At 44.3% G+C, this 16,509-nt stretch overlaps 2 protein-coding genes across 2 annotated transcripts; one reads left to right on the forward strand and one right to left on the reverse strand.

Annotated features, from left to right (window-relative positions):
• Window positions 1–201: 201 nt before the first annotated feature.
• EXOC8 (exocyst complex component 8) lies at window positions 202–6,459 on the reverse strand. Its single transcript, XM_071738967.1, has 2 exons — window positions 4,942–6,459; window positions 202–3,833 (listed from the first exon to the last, which is right to left on the reverse strand). The coding sequence occupies exons 1-2, from the start codon at window positions 6,457–6,459 to the stop codon at window positions 3,225–3,227; spliced, it is 2,127 nt and encodes a 708-aa protein (XP_071595068.1). The 3' UTR covers window positions 202–3,224.
• Window positions 6,460–6,531: 72 nt separating this feature from the next.
• Window positions 6,532–13,255, forward strand: SPRTN (SprT-like N-terminal domain). Its single transcript, XM_071738968.1, has 5 exons — window positions 6,532–6,953; window positions 8,674–8,773; window positions 9,557–9,685; window positions 10,467–10,734; window positions 10,999–13,255. Exons 1-5 carry the CDS (start codon window positions 6,700–6,702, stop codon window positions 11,733–11,735), a joined length of 1,488 nt encoding a protein of 495 aa, XP_071595069.1. The 5' UTR covers window positions 6,532–6,699; the 3' UTR covers window positions 11,736–13,255.
• Window positions 13,256–16,509: the final 3,254 nt, after the last annotated feature.

The following is a 16,509-nucleotide window of genomic DNA, read 5'->3' on the forward strand; positions in this document are numbered from 1 at the left end:
TTGTGCTACAAAACCACCCCAAACTGTAGGGTAGCACAGCACTAAAGCCTCTGCCTGCCTACAGCATATTGAGGTTTTCATGGAGAAAAAACTCCATCTAGTGAGGAGATGGGCTGTACTGCATCTAAAGCATTCAAGTTGAGTGAACCAACAGCCTCTTTCTGATGGTGATGCAATAAAACCAGGAATACACCACTGGTGTCATGTGTCCAAAAGTTTTAATGCATGATCCTCACTACTGAGAAAAGTTATTGCATTAAATACATAAATTCATCTGGAAAAAAAAAGAAATCTTCATTTTACACAGCACAATTTTGTCATAGCAGCCAAAGGAGACCACATTTTTTATGCAATTTCTCTTATACCAAAAAGAAATACAACCAGTTCTTCCTCAAATCAACAAAGCTGCTATCATATTATTCAGTAGTTCCTGCTAATCCCAACCTGAACAGCATTCTTCCTACAAGTGCTCAGGAAAAGTGCCATTCCAAACCAGCATCTGCAAACCTGAAATTTATTAAACCATGACTCTCAGTATATGTTGATTTTTTGTTGACTCAGTGAACCCATAGAGCATGTTTCATTTCAGTGCACACTATTTTCCTGATTCTGTTTCTTTCATTATGACTTGAATGGAACCACAAGTTACCAAACAGCAGTTTATACAAATCCACACCTGTGTTTGACTTGTGACAGGCACACAAACATGATTTTTGATCACCTAAAGGAAAGGGCAGATTCCCTGATCCATTAAAACCACCATCCTTGTAAGCCTGATGCTTCAGGGATGACAGCAGAGACAAAGTCAAGAGGCCCTGCTTGCTGTAAATGGGTGAAAGGAACTGTGACCAAGGTGTAACAGAGCTCATGGCAGAATTATATTCTACATTTCACCCTGATGAGGATGAAAAGGTGCTAAACCACCTTGCAACAGAAGCATTTATTCAGCTTTATGCCAGGACTGGGAATAGGGAACTACAAAAAATCCTCAAGCATCAAGATAATGGGGGTCCTGAGGTGCAGTTCCACAGCTTGCCCTTCTCTGGCACAGAAAAAAAAAAACTTACATAAGGCTCATCTGTACTTACTCTGTGCTCACGAGATTCTTCTGCTGTAAAGAAAACAATAAAATATAATAGTCCTCAGAGAAAATAAAGCTCTTCCTCTCCTACAAAATACCTGTAATATGGAGAGCTCTCACTTATAACCCAATTCAAAATATTTCTCAAATTCAGTACAGCCAGGTTTCTACCTTTACCCACTTCTAAAAATGGCAGAGCATCTATTATTTTGATATACTTCACTTTCTGGTATCAAAGAGAACTCACTAGTGAAATAATCCTGTGCAGCTCTCTGGGAGGTAACACATTTACCCAAGTTCTAACTCTCACTGCCCCTGTACCCTTAAACTACACAGCTATTTTAGTGGGTTTTATTCAGTTTTAGCTAAGAGCACCAAGTTACCCTTTAAAACCATTTTGTAATTTTTTTTCCTGTCATTTGCCAGCAAAAAAACCCAATTGGTGGAGAGCCACTGAGCAGGGACAGTAGGATGCACTGCAAAATCTGATGGTTCAAAAAGCATCCAAAGAGCAAGAGAATAAAAAAATCAACTATTAAAGTGAAGACTGCACTGAACCAGCACTGAGAAAATGGGGAGAAATGAAGAAGCTCCAGCATCAGTAGTTATGCAGAACATTTTACTAGCAGTTTCTTTTGTTTGGCAGTCACAAGGCATTCATGATACAAACTGCAAAATCTTTAATTTCAAAGTGCAAGAGGAACAGGCTACTCAGTTATTCCAGTTAAGAACACTTATTGAGTCTAATACAAGGTTACTTAGCTGTGACATTTTTTCTCACAATTAAGAAAGCCTGCACAGAAGGGGAAGAAATTTGCACAGCTCAGAAGATGATGCTGACAGCTTTCCAAAGCCTGTACACAGGATGTGGTTTATTTTATTTTCAGGGACAGATACTGAAGGAGACAGCTATCACCATTCAACCCAAACAACCATTTCCATGAACTTCCCCCACCTACATCAGACCTCCCAACCAAATACAGTCCCTGTGTTTTCAGCAAAAAAAAAAGTAGTTCTTGGTTATTGTTGTATTGCACAAAATGCTATTAATATTTGCAGGAGAGACAGTGTACTCTGAAGACTGCAGCACTAACAAGAAGCCTCACACCCAGTTCCTTCACCTTGTGCTGCCTCTGTACAACAAAACTACCACCCTGTTTCTTCCAAACAAAACAGCACCTTCAGAACCTCTCCTTGCCCTGCACATCTCAGGAGCACATGGGCCTCTCCACTATGGTCTCTACCAGTGGTTAACAGCCTATAATGCATTTATGACAGCACCTCAAGCAAGAGCAACTACTGCACCAAATGGACTTGACCCCAATGAAGCCCATGAGAAAACATAAAATGGAAGGGAACCCTCACTTCTTCCCTGAAGGGAACAAATTTTTCTGACAGAAGGTTTGTTTTCAGAGAGCTGTAATTTAAGCCAAGAGGCCACTTTATCAAACAGAAGCAGTCTCTTCACACAAGCACAAAAACCTATACAAAACCCATTTTTAATTTAGGTCTGTCTTTGAAATGAAGAGAATTTCAATGCTGGAGAAACAGAGTAGACTGCAGTCCTACCACACAAACCAGACTGTGCAAATCCAGGTTGTTCAGCTGCAGTGCTGACTCAGCTCTGGATGGTGTGGACGTGACTCACCAAATACCACACCCTGGGAGGGTGTCAGCACTTCCCTTCCTGCCAGAACTGCTGCCCTAAAAGAGAATTCCTACAGTGACATGATGAGGATTGCTTTTTTCCCTGCTGCATGGTGTATGTATATTTAAGACTTTCACACAAACATCAGGCCAAAAACTGTGTATTATTTCCCAAGCCACAAACACTACACAAGCCATTCATAGAGGACACGTTGTCCAAGGACATGTGACCTCAAACATACCCTCTATTCACCAAGAAAAGCACTGTATCCTTGCAGGATTTGATTGTAAGTCTTCAGCATCTGGAATGCAGCAGTTAGACTTCTGCATTTTTCAAGCACTCAAAAAAAAAAAAACAACCCAAAAAACCAAAATGCAACAAAAAAACAAAACAAAAAACCCAGGAACAAACCCCCCAGCCATTTAGTTCATATATTCAATGTACATAATTTTCTGTAAGTGCTTTCACACTGTTCCTAAGAGCAGTCAGGTCACTTCACACCACAGAGGTGGTACTCTCTGGGTTTACACGCATCAACCTTGAAGCATTCCTCAGATCCTGTAGCTGCTTGGCTGGTTTTCCAACTCCTTCCTCAAATCTTTTTTCCACAACAGGAAGGACAGTTTCATAGAGGAAGGATGCATTCTGCCTGATGAATGCTTTTTTCTCAGGGTCCTGTTCACATCGTAAACTGTAATCTACATGCTGGACAGCCACCAGGATGATTTCCACTAAACTCTCCAGAAGAACCATATGCAGCTCTGGAAAATAAAGCTTTAAAGCTTCCTCCAAAAAGGCCATAGTCTGCTTAGTGAAAGCTACTACAGTGTAGCTAAGGTTGACCCAGCAGTCATCCCCTGTGTATTGGTCAAAACTGCCCACGCCGCAGCTCCGCATCTCCTCCCGCAGCTTCCCCAGAGCCTCTGGAGTCATCAGGTTCATCCTTCTCCACATCTCCTCAGAGTTTCGGTGCTTGGTGGCCTCAATGATGATGTCTTTGTAGCTCTGCAAAGCACCTTTGATGTCCTTCACCAGGAGGGCATGAATGATGAAGGTGAGATCCAGTCCAATCTCACTAAGCTGCTTGCAGTGCTCTTTAGCTACCTTGGGTAGGAACAAAAAGCAAAGGGTGTTACTACCATGCAGGACACCTTTACATCCTCCACATTCACCAAATCTGTAATTCTAAACAAAACAGGGAAGTGTTGACATGCTTCACTTATTTCACCTGCTAAGATATTCCTGATTAATGAGAAATTAGTAACAAGAAGATAAACCCTGCTTGTAAAAAATACTCTGGAGAATTATAACTCCCCCACAGATACATTTCTTGTTGTTTTTCCCTTACTAACAACTGAAAGAACCATATGAACCTTATGAAACCATAACCAGAGAAAGTCAGTCTTGCAAAACAATATGGAAATGTAGTCCAGGACAAGCTTGGAAAACAAATGTCTTCAAGACACTCATCATTCAGACGTAGCTTATGTAAATTTTAGGACCTCCAACTGCTTTAAAGGGAAATTAAGTGTAAACACATTTTGCATTACTGATAAAAGCAGGGTTTTTCTTGCTGTGTATTTTCATCTTAATGGTTTCCTCTGTTAAACTGAAAAACAAAAAACCACTCCAAATGAATATTAACTTTTCAATGCAGGAAACCTCTCTGGAGACCCACTCAAGAGTCACCAACCAACCTAGAGTTAAGAAAAGAGGATTTCATAGAATCATCATAGAATTGGCTGGGTTAGAAGGGACCTCAGAGCTCATCAAGTCCAACCCTTGATCCACTCCCGCTGCAGTTCCCAGCCCATGGCACTGAGTGCCACATCCAGGCTCTTTTGAAATATCTCCAGGGATGGAGAATCCACCCCTTCCCTGGGCAGCCCATTCCAATGGCTGAGCACCCTCTCCAGAAAGAAATTCTTTCTAATGTCCAACCTAAACCTCCCCTGGCACAACTTGAGACCTCTTGTGCCCTCTTGTCTTGCTGAGAGTTGCCTGGGAAAAGAGCCCAACCCCCCCCTGGCTCCAACCTCCTTTCAGGGAGTTGGAGAGAGTGATGAGGTCTCCCCTGAGCCTCCTCTTCTCCAGGCTGAACACCCCCAGCTCCCTCAGCCTCTCCTCATAGGATCTGTGCTCGATCTTGCGTTTCCAAGTTTTGTAGCCTTTGTTTTGGCCGACACCCCCCCCCCCCTTTGACCCTTCTTACCTTGACACACTCCGCTGCAGTTGACAAACTCTCTTTACTATCAAATACTTGCTTACTGAAGGCATCTACAAACATCTTCATGGACGAGCGGGCCCAGACAACAAAGGCCGAGTAGCAGCCGTTGTTACCAGCGAAATCTGTCTCAAACTCCCTGGCTGTCTCTAGCAGGCTGGTAAAGAAGACGTGGCAGAGCTTGTGGATGTAGAGCAGCGTGGCCCCCTCGATGCGAAGCTGTCGGATGGCGGTCTGCACGGCGGCTGCCCGGTTCTTCAGGAAGAGCTCACAAGCTTTGGTGGACTGACCCAACCGAATGAGCTGGGAGACGGCCCGGCGGGTGGCCCGGGGACCTCCCCGCAAGGAGCGGTCCGGGGACAGCTCAAACACCAGCACATCCGTGAGCTGCCGGACCCGCTCGTCCACCTTGGCCCGCAGCTCCTTCACGGGTTGGCTCACGGGTTTGTCCCTCAGGTACTCGTTGAGTTTATCCATGAGGTCCACAGCCCCTTCGAAGTCCCGCTGTGCAATGCAGACATCCAGGTCCTCAGGTAGCTCCTGGATCCACTCCAGTGAGAGGTCAACCACCTCCTCCTCAGCAGAAGGTTCTTCCTCCTCCTCGTCCTCATCCTCCTCGAAGGGGTTGGTGGATTCGGGAGGGGTCGGGGCAGGTCGGGGCAGGGCCTCCTGCTCCAAGCGTCGTTTCTCACTGAGGACCCGGTTGCGCTTGGTCTCCTCCAGGACCTCCAACCACTCCTTCTTGATCTTGGCATTCTCAGCCTGGAAAATGCGGCTCTCCGGGAACATGAGCAGCTTGAACATGTCCTTCATGGGGGGGTTGTCCTTGACGTTGACCACAGCCAGCCCATCCAGGGGGTAGAGGGCATCGTAGCGGTAGGCACCGCGGCGATTGGGCAGGGCGGTGGCCACCAGCAGGCAATCGTTCATCAGGAAAGCGTGGACCCGCTGGATCTGCGCCATGTGGTCAGCGTCGTACTCCACCAGGTCGCCGTTGTACACCAGGTACTTGCCGGGGCTCTCGGGCAGGAGGTCGCGGCAGCCCTCTACCTTCTCCAGGAGGGTGGTGAGGGTGCGCTGCCTCCCCTCCTCGCTGGCCGCCGCCTCCTTGGCCGAGAGCGGCAGGAAGGGGTCGGTGGCAGCCGCCCGGCGGGCACCCAGGGAGGGGTCGTCGCGGTCGGCCTGGAGGAGCAGGGCCTGGGTGACGGCCTCCATGATGCCCTTCTGCTCGGTGAGGATGTGGCTGAGCTGGTACATCTCGCTCTCCAGGTAGCTGATCTCCCGCGCCGTCTCGATGAACTGCCGGTAGTTCTGGTAGACGTTGCGCTTCAGGCTCTGGGCCGTCTCCTCACTCAGCGCTTGGATGCGCTGCCGGTGCTCCTGCAGGTCCCGGTCCCCATCCGACTGCTGCGACAACTGCTTCACGTACTCCCCCGCCGCGAAACCCCCCGACTCCAGCTGCCGACGCAGCCGGCTCCCTCCCCCTTCTCCCAGCGCCAACGCCATGGCCTCACCTCCCGGTGCCCGTCCCGCCGCCGGGAAACGGACGCCGGAAACCCGCCCGTGCTCCGCACAGCCCCGGGCTGCGGAGGCGGGGAGGGGGTGTCCTACGCATGCGTAGCGAGGGGCGGGGAATGGCGTAGCGCTGCGCAGTGCGCGTGCGCCCCGGCCGTTGTGGCGGTTACGGCGGTTGTGGCGGTTGAGCCCCCTCAGGGGTTGGGCGGCCTCGCTGCGGCGCCGAGCGGGATGGAGGAGGAAGAGGAGGACTTCGTGTTGGCGCTGCAGCTCCAGGAGTTGTGGGAAGCGGAGGATAAGGCGGCGGCGTGCTCGGAAGCCCTGCCGGACCCGTCTCCTCACAGGCCGCTGTCGGTGGTGGATGAGGCCTGGGAGCTGCTGGACCCCAGCCCTGACGTGCGCGGCCTCTTCGTGCAGTTCAACGAGACTCTCTTCTGGGGGCGCCTGGCGGCTGTGGAGGTGTCGTGGAGCCCCCGTATGACCCTGTAGGCTATGGCGGGGAGAGGGGAGGGGAAGGCGGAATGTGTGCGCTGGGGTCGGATCGCAGGGCATCTCTGGCTGGGAAGGAGGCCGGGGAGCCGGGATGTAGCTGGGGCTCGCCAGAAGCCGGAGGGAGAAACTGGTGTAGAGAAGAGGAGGCTCAGGGGAGACCTCATCACTCTCTACAACTCTCTGAAAGGAGGTTGGAGCAAGGGGGGAGGTCGGGCTCTGCCCCCAGGCAGATATCAGTAGGACAAGAGATGGGCTGAAACTCTGCCAGGGGAGGTTTAGGTTGGATATTAGGAAGAAATTCTTTCCAGAGAGGGTGTTCAGGCATTGGAATGGGCTGCCCAGGGGAGGGGGTGGATTCTCCATCCATGGAGGTTTTTAAGAAGAGCCTGAATGAGGCACTGAGTGCCATGGGCTGGGAACCACGGGGGGAGTGGATCAAGGGTTGGACTTGATGCTCTCAGAGGTCCTTTCCAACTCAAATGATTCTGGGATTCTATCCTTGCCGAGCACCGTGTGGCGTTCACCGCCCTCAGGCTTCAGAAGCTTCCCGTGCCTCTGAAGGGCTCCAGCGGTGTCCGGAGCTGTGTCAGTGCTGTCAGAGGATGCTATGACCCGGCATCGGATCATATGGCTGTGGGCTTTAGGAAAAGGTGTTACCTGTCACTCTCTGCTGCTCCTAAGAGTGCCTTTTTAGGCGCGGGATACTAGTGCCACAGCTTCTCTCCAGTTACTTGAATATCCTGCTTTTCTAGCATAGTTTTAGGGCAGAACGTGGGTAGTCCCCGTCTTTGCCTGTTTTGTCCTGTGTTTGTTGTGCTTGGCAGCCATAAATAACTTTACTCGTGCTGCAGGCAAAACTGAAGAGTTAATAAAGTGGAATAAATAACTTGGTCTTAAGCAGTGTATATGCAAAACTGAAATAACATAGTCTTTTTGTCATTTGCCCTCAGTTTTTATGGTAGCTTTACAGCATGGCAATACAAAGTGATAATAGTAGATTAAAAAGACTTAGAATCTACTAGGAAGGGGAATAGGTAGGAAATTTGGGATTAAAATAAGTTTTGAAATGCAGGCTGCAGTTCTGCAGCACATCAGCTGAAGTTGCTGGCTGCTGAAGCCCTGCCCTTCCTTGTTCCCTGCTGCTTGCAGTGCTTTTTAGACACTTGAAAATATTGGGATACTCAAATGGTAGAGGACTAACTCAGTAGCAAACAAATTTCAGTGTAGTGTTTTCTGTTGGATTAACACACGAAAGTGATGATATGTGAAGGTTCAGTAAGAGTCAGAAGTTGAGAGAGGATGAGGGGTGAAATTGCATCAACCAGCACTTAAGTTGGTTTTGGCTGCTGTGAATCTTCAGCCTCTGATTTATGATGTTTCACTCCTGATGGAGTTCTAAGGAAAACTGTGTTCTGCCTCCTGAAAAGGTTAGCTTGGAAGAGCCTTGCTAGCTTGTTTGTTTTCAGGATTCCTGGCTTTGAACTAAATGATTGTGAGACATCTAATAAATTATAGTTTCACTTTTGCTAGTTCAGTCACAGCATATTTTAGGAACTTGTGGGCTTTTTGTCCCTAAGTAACTATCAAAAGTGATTTTTTATATTCTGAGTTTCCTAGTGTGTGTTAGAAGGGACAGTGTTTGAAGTGAAATTCTCAGTTTCCTTCATGTACCACAGAAACACTTCTCATGTTTTCTTTCTGTGTCTCTTTCAGCTGTGCTGGAGTGTGTAAATATGAAGGAAAAGGTGGAATGTGTTCCATTCGTCTCAGTGAGCCTCTCCTAAAATTAAGACCAAGGAAGGATCTTGTTGAGGTAGCAGAACTTGTTCATGAATCTTCACATAAAATCTATTTGTGCTTCTCTGTACAGACATTTTACCTTTCATAGTGGAATTCTGATATACAGTGACCTACAGATTGTGAAACAGTGGTGGCTTTAGTGTTACATTTGTGTTGCAGTATCATGGCAATCTTTCAGGTCTGTGTTTCTAAATGTGTAACTGAGGAGTTTAAATTCACTCGTTTATTTTACTGACTATGCAAAGAAAAAATAAAAAAGTGTTTACCTCCTAGATCCTCCGATACTAAAACCATCATGGATTGAAAGCACAAACAGAATGTGGTTGTAGTTTCATCTTTTAGGCCAAAAGGCCAATAGCAGAAGATGAGGCTGTGACTGCTAACTTACCTTGTGCCTCTGTCAAGGCTTCTGCTTTGGGTTGGCTCAACGTTCACATTTCTTTAATGAACAGAAATACTGTAGAGTTTCATTTTTTCACAAGTATGTCTTTTTTGGGATGTAGAGGGCATGATCTCTTGAAAGATCTGCCTTAAGTTTGAGGATTATTCCTCCTTTTTGAAATGCCACTTACCATACTAATATTCTCCAGCATGTTTTGATGGTATGAAAATAGAAGCAATTTAATTTGATAGATAAAATAAGTTTTATATTTTTCATGACCCAGACCGAGCATGTGAATGGATGCAGATAATCTCAGGACAAAGACAAATGTAAAGAGGCAAAAAACTTCCAGCTTAATGTTGAAACTATATGCATAGCTTTTCAGTGACCAGCTCATGGTTTGCATGATTTCAGACACTCTTACATGAAATGATCCACGCCCTGCTTTTTGTTACCAATAATGACAAAGATCGGGAATCTCACGGGCCAGAGTTCTGCAAGCACATGCGTCGCATCAATCGCTTGACTGGAGCCAATGTCACAGTAAGCATAATCCACTTAACCTCATTTAATAGATTTCTTCCTGCTTTGGTTTTTTTTTTTAGTATCCCAGGTGTGGTATGAGTACTCTACTTGTTTTTGTCAGGCACTCTATAGTTGGTACTAATAGAGATTTGTGGCCAACAGTTCCATTGTTATTTTGTTGGGGATCATAGTGGGAACAGGCTGAGGAAGATGTGATGAGTTATTAGTTGTAGAATTTTCAATGAATCCTCTGTAAGTATTTTTCTTTCAACTTTTACACTTGAAACAACTTAATGATGCCAAGGACAGAATAATTCCATGTTCAGAACAATGTTTGGGGAAGAGCAGTCTGGCTTAGTTAGGATTTATATCCTAAGTAAATGGGTTAGAGGCTAATGGGTTGATGATATTTAAAACTAATGTGTCTAATAATATCAGTTAAGACACAAAGAGAATACAAAACTGCTACTGTTCTATGTGCATCTTAAACAGTAAGTCATTTGGGGTGAAATTACAGCTAGATTTTCAAAGCTATTTTATTGCAGTTCAAACAAGATAGCCAGGGCACCTTCCTACACATCTTGTCTTTTTAAAAAGCTTTCTTTTAATGGTAGCTCAATATTGATCAAATTTTACCCAGGTTCAGCTTTTTTAGCTGGGAATGTGAAAACCACAGCAGTAACGGAGGGAATTAAAAGGGTAACATATGCTTTAAAAAAAACTGTGGAGCCAGTGATACAAAAGTAGAAACTTTCTGAAGAAAGAACTTTTTTCTTTTTTTCCTTTTACTTAACCCCAGATCTATCACAGTTTCCACGAGGAGGTGGATTTGTATCGCCAGCACTGGTGGCGCTGCAACGGCCCCTGCCGCAACCGCAGACCCTACTTTGGGTACGTGAAGCGTTCCATGAACAGAGCACCCTCTGCACGGGACTTCTGGTGGGCTGAGCATCAGGAGAAGTGTGGAGGTACATTCACAAAAGTGAAGGAGCCAGAGAACTTCTCTAAGAAATCCAAGGAGAAAACTCAGCCAGAAAAGGTTCCAGATTCCAAGTCAACTAACAAAGGTATTTGAAATATTTTTTTTTTTCTTTTCCAAACTGTTTTTGTCAAACTTCCTCGTACAAACACAGATCGACCTCTGCATGACCTTTTGTGTCATATTACTGCTCTGTAGCAAAGAAAAGGGCCCATTTTATTTGTGCATTTCCTTCTCAACTTCATTGTTTACAAGAGGTTCAGTTTGCACTGTTTTCAAGCAGCAGATTTTTTGGGTGAGCATGTCTATGTATGAAAAAAGTTACCAACTTCTCTTTCTCTTTATTTTGCAGGCAAGACACAAATGCATGATACACAAGATCTGATGCCTTTTAGTGGGAAAGGGTATCGCCTTGGAGGAGGAAACAGTGGACTCTCAGAAAAAAATACAAATTCCAGCAGCAGTTTTACAAACAGTGAAACACCAGGGTCACAGCATCATCCAGCTGTAAGGACAATACCAGTCCCTAAAAACGAGATAAAATTTGAAAAATCTCCCCGTAGTGGTATCTTCTTTCCACTTTATACTGATGATGCCAGTGAGAAAATCAACTTAGCTTCAAAGCGAGAGTTTCCTAAGCTCTCTGTTGCTAATACAAAAGCTTACAAGAATGTTGGTGGATCACCTGTTAAAATTGCTCGTGTTACAGAAGAAAAAGCAAAGCAAAGCTCTGCAAATGGCAAGAGGGTTGTACCATTCCATACCAGGCCACCAAAACAGATTTGTGTTGAGCAGACAACAGCAGCTCAGGTCACATCTGAGAAAAAAAGCCCTGAGTGTCCTAATGCACTACAGCAGTGGCCAAAACTGGAAGATAGAACTGCCTTTGAAAACTATTTCATTAAAAAAAGGAGTACTGATGTCCCTTTAAGTATAAACACACCTGTGAAAACCAAAGCTGAATTTACAGTGTCCTCAGCGAGTTCCAGCACTGCTGTGAGGCAGGATAAAAAAGTCAGTTGTCCTGTTTGCCAGACTGAGGTTTTGGAGTCTAAAATAAATGAACACCTCGATTCTTGTCTTGCATAGGACCCTTCAGAATGTTTTCTCAAAAAGATAAATCAGGGCTGAAAGCGTTGCTTGAAACCAAATTTGCTCAGGATTTGCTTAGCTGCAGTTATTCTCCTGTGTGCCTGTTCTGAACTGGGCTGTAAACTTTCAGCATGCTGAACATCAGGTCTTGTGGAGCTGCACATCAGTGCTGACTAGGACTCAGTTGCTACTTGCATTCCAAAGTATCCAGCACTTGTGTTTTAGCTGCTGGATGTTTGTGCCAACGTTCTTGCTGCAGAATCTGAGTGATAGAAGAGAAGGTGGATACTTGCTGAAGTGCATGTTTCCAAGGTAGTTTTAAAAATTTAAACATTTTTGATCCTTCTAATTTATTTTTTGTTCTCAAGACCCCTTTGTGGTGTTGTTTTTAAGTGTCTTTGGCCATTCTGTAAGGTAACCACCTGTAAAAGGTAAGACTTGGAGTTTACTGCAATATAGTAAAGTGGCAGGTGTTTTTAGAAGAGTAAATATTTTACATAAGCCACAGCTATACTCATGGTCTTTGTCACCTGTGACATTTTAGAAACAGGAGATGAGAGTGACAATCCTAATTATGGTTTTTCTTGACATTGGTGGGAGAGGCATAGGCATCCTAATCTTAGCAAAGCTTCCATGTAGGGTTAATGGATGGATGGCAACAGGAAAAGAGAAAATTCAGAGGGGCAATGAAGGTGCTAGGACATCAAGCATGGAATACTTGGTAGATGAGAGGGCTCTGCACTTAATGGCTCGATTGGAAAAGATCATTTTGGAGAGCTCTTTTTTGTGAAGGATTTAAAAGTTGCCTATACTTGGAGTGGTCAAGTGGAAGCTATTAAATGTCAGTCTTTGCTGTGTCTCTTGGTCCAGAATCCTGGCTAGATTGTCCACTTTTTCTGATGGTTTGCACAAACTATGTTGAAAGTTCACTACTTTTTAGGATACGGGTATTATGTGACCCCCATATGCTGTTACTAGTAAGGAAAAGCTGTGAGGAATATTGGTAGCAATAAAGACTCTTCCTGTCTGTATTATAAAAGCCTTCAGATTTTTCAGTTAAACTTCCAGTGCTGTACAGACCAAAATGGCATTAAATTGACATTAGCTGATAGGTTTTGTTTTGTTTCCTCTGGAGGGCAGCCAGGATGGTGGGTAGGATCCAACAAACCAGGGAGTTGAGCACTAAAACCATCCTGCTGTGAAGTTAGGAATGCTGAGCAGATGTGTTTTCTCTATAAACTTGCTGAAATGTTAATAGTTCTCTTGTTGCACTGGAAGTATTTAACTGGTTAAACAGTTAACAGCTTGATTCCTTACTAGTAAAAAGGAATATAAATATTTTTGGTTAAAAAAAAAAAAAAAAAAAAAAAAAGAGAGAGAGAGAGAGGAAAGCAAATTATGCTGTTTTGTATATTATAGCTACAACTATGGCTATTAATCTCAGATGCACCCATGTTTGCCTTTAATTACTTGCTGCTCCCCTTTGAAATTGGGAAATAAACTGATGTGCAATTGAATTTGACAAATGATACCTTTACTCTTTTCAAACATTGGTGTATTTTTTTAAATACTGACAACTGCAGATATTTAATGTGAATCGGGTTTTTCTTGCATATTCTGAATAAACTGGTATTGAATTCTCAATTTTCATCCAGCCTGTGTCTCACAGGGCAGTGTGGCCATGGTGTGTTACTCACCAGTGGGGTCACTTGTAGTTCCAGTAGCAGTCTGGTTTAATAGATTCTTTCTGCATTAAGACTTCTTCTTAATTCCCTTGTAAAATCCCTTTCTGAATATAGACTGCATCAACCTCTGCCTTCTCCACCATATTTTTAGTAGTTTCACTTTTTTGTTTGTTTTGCATTTCTGTGGAAGATTTTACAGATCTCTAAACTCTAAAATCTGACATGTTAATTTTTCATAAACCTGCAACTTGACAGGGAAACTTGACATTTAAAAGGACAATGCTGCCCAGAAGTATTTGTGCTTTTGTATGTTTCTAAGGTGGGGAGATTCACACCATGAATGGTCTCTCACATGACACAAGTTTTCTCCTACTGTTCTCATCTCTGTCCTGCTTTGTTTTTCCCACTGCAAATGATCAGAGTAAAGGAAAAGGGAGGGTTGTAGGAATTTCTAAATAGATTTTTTTTTTTTTCCTAATGCCTTTTCATCAGCAGTGTTCACCTGAACAGCAAACAGAACACAAATGTGGGAATTGGCCTGTAGAACTCAGTGAATGGTGTAGCCTGGAGCAGCTGGACGGGACAAAACTTAAGCAAATCCTCTCTCAAATATCCAAGTTTCCTGAAGTAGATCAGTTTGCAAAAAAATCAAGCAATTTTGGGCCTGCTGTGGCAACAAATGTATCACCTCTGCCCATGCCTGTTTTTACACTGAAGTATTATGATGCCAAGAGCTCTTACACAGAGATGAAGGTGGCAAGGCTGTGTGGACAGGCTTTGCAGTTGCTACCTGTTGCAGGCTATTATTAGCTGGTTGTTATTTTTTTCTTATGTTCCTGTGAATGCTGTTTCCCACAATTATAATGACTACCAGTTTGTTTTTAAATTACACTGGTAAATTTGGGTCAAAGGTGAGAAATTTCCTCTTCTCTATCAGTAGACTTTTTCCTGAGTGACTTTTAGGTACTGCCCAGAACACCACAAACTAATAATGGATCTTACACAAACATGTTTTCCTAAAGTGGAAATTTGGGAATTAAGTTAATATGCATGGCTTGCAAGCCAAATCAGGTAGGAGAGAGGTTAGCCAATGGGTTTTGCAAAACAAAGGCAAAAGCAGTCTCATTTGTGGGGATCTGGAGCTGCTCAAAATGATGGCTTCACATTTCTAGGGGTTCAGCTACTAAAGTGGGGTTAACTTCATTGTTTCATTATTGTCATAAGAGGCTGCTCTTACGTTGCCTTGAAAGCAGTCACCAGGCAAGAAATCTTGCAGTTCAGGCATTTGCAAGTATTTGTTACTTTATGGACATGTTACCTAGGAAGTTTTCATAATATTTCAGAGTTCTAAAGGAAGGAGTGGGAAGCAGAATTTTTCTCTGGACTGATAAAAATGAATTAGCATCTTGCAAGAAAATATGCAATAGAAGCAGCCTGCTTTTATACTGAGTTTTATAAGTGATGATGTGCTTTCCTCTGTACTTCACCATCTCCAGTACCTCCCACTTAGGATCTCTGGGTCACGTGGGAAGTTTATTTTTACAGCAAGTTCTAATTCCATGTGTAAGCTGCTGAGCAGACTATTTCTGTTTAGAATACTTCTGAGGGCAGGTACCCCTGATCAGGCTGTGTAGGAGTTTGTTACCTGAGCCTTCTTTCCAGGAACACTTTTCAAGAGCACAACTAAATACTGTACAGTGGGAACAGGCTCTGCCACCTGATAGTTGAGCAGGGTTAATAATTAAGGATACCAGGTAATAATCCTTTATTAAATCAAAAGCTAGAGAGGGCTTAGTTGTTACTGGACAACTTGTGAACTATTCCTGAAATGGGGAGTCACAACTCAAACTTTGGGTTTCTCTTGGTGTAGCAGCAAGGTGTGCTGTAGAGTACATGGTTTATAGGGATTTTCTTCTTCCTTGGAGCCTCTTGAGTCTGTTCTGTTTTCCATTCATACAGCATGCCCATAGATCCTGAAAGTAAAGTTACATTGGACTCACATCTGGATTTTTATGGTTGTTTGGAAGTCTTAATAGTTGTTTCCATATGACTGTAAAGGCTCCACATTAAACTACCCTTAAAATGTAGTTTATGTGTAAACAAGCCATAAGAGACCTGTATTTCTGTGTGTTTGTGTAGGAATACCCTCTGTGTTTCCATATACTCGTCTGTAGGGAAAAAATAGCAAACCACCAGGCTGTGTGGAGCCTGGGGATTCTTCAGCAGGCCATTAGGTGGCACTCCTGCCACTTCAGGAATTCTTATTTCTTCCTGTCCGACCTGTACAGGGAAAGAGAGGAAAGTGCAGAGTTGGCCCGCTCGTGTTTCACCTCCAGTGGCACTTCGGGCTGCAGAGGGATCAGCAGGAGCCCTGACTGGAGCACAGACAAGTTAAAGGAGGAGGAATGTGGGGAGTGTGTGGGGAGGCCTACGGCTACTGCAGAGCTGAGAAGTAAATTTACAACCATCTGGCTTTCTGTTAGTGTTTCTTTCAGCTTTGCTGCAAGAGGGACTTGGAAGATAAAACAGTAGCTCCTTTTTCTAGTTCAGGGCTCAGTGAATAACCCAAGAAACATCATTTTGTAACCCAACTGCTTGCATACATTGCAGTGAAAAATCTAATTTGTCTCTCCCTATTTGCCATCACCTCAGGAGAGGCTGGACAGAGCTATAGGAAATGAGAGGGGCTTATAAAACACAAAATGTGGCCTTAATCCCTCTGTTCCCTTGCAGCTTCTGCCAGGCCAGGCTGCTTTAAGACTAGATTAAGTTTCTAAGAAGATGCAGCAGCTTGGCCTGAATAGCTCACCCTGTCTCTTGTCCCATCCACCCCCTAGCCTTTTCATCATTACATTAGCTCTTTTTGTCCTAATAAGTTGTAGACCTGACATTTCATAAACAGCACAACAAAGAATGTTTAAGGGGAAGAAGAAGAAAAAAATTGGACAAACCAAATATTTGGAGTTTAATTCCTGTAGTAACTTCACTCAGAGATTCTGCTGATGGGGACCCAGCCCAAGGGCCTCCCTGCTCTTGCCCCTCTTCCTCCCCTGCCTTCCCACCAACCAGCCTGCTCTCTTCCCAGA

This window comes from Heliangelus exortis, chromosome 3 (genome assembly GCF_036169615.1).
Source record: "Heliangelus exortis chromosome 3, bHelExo1.hap1, whole genome shotgun sequence".
In the NCBI taxonomy this organism is placed as follows: domain Eukaryota; kingdom Metazoa; phylum Chordata; class Aves; order Apodiformes; family Trochilidae; genus Heliangelus; species Heliangelus exortis.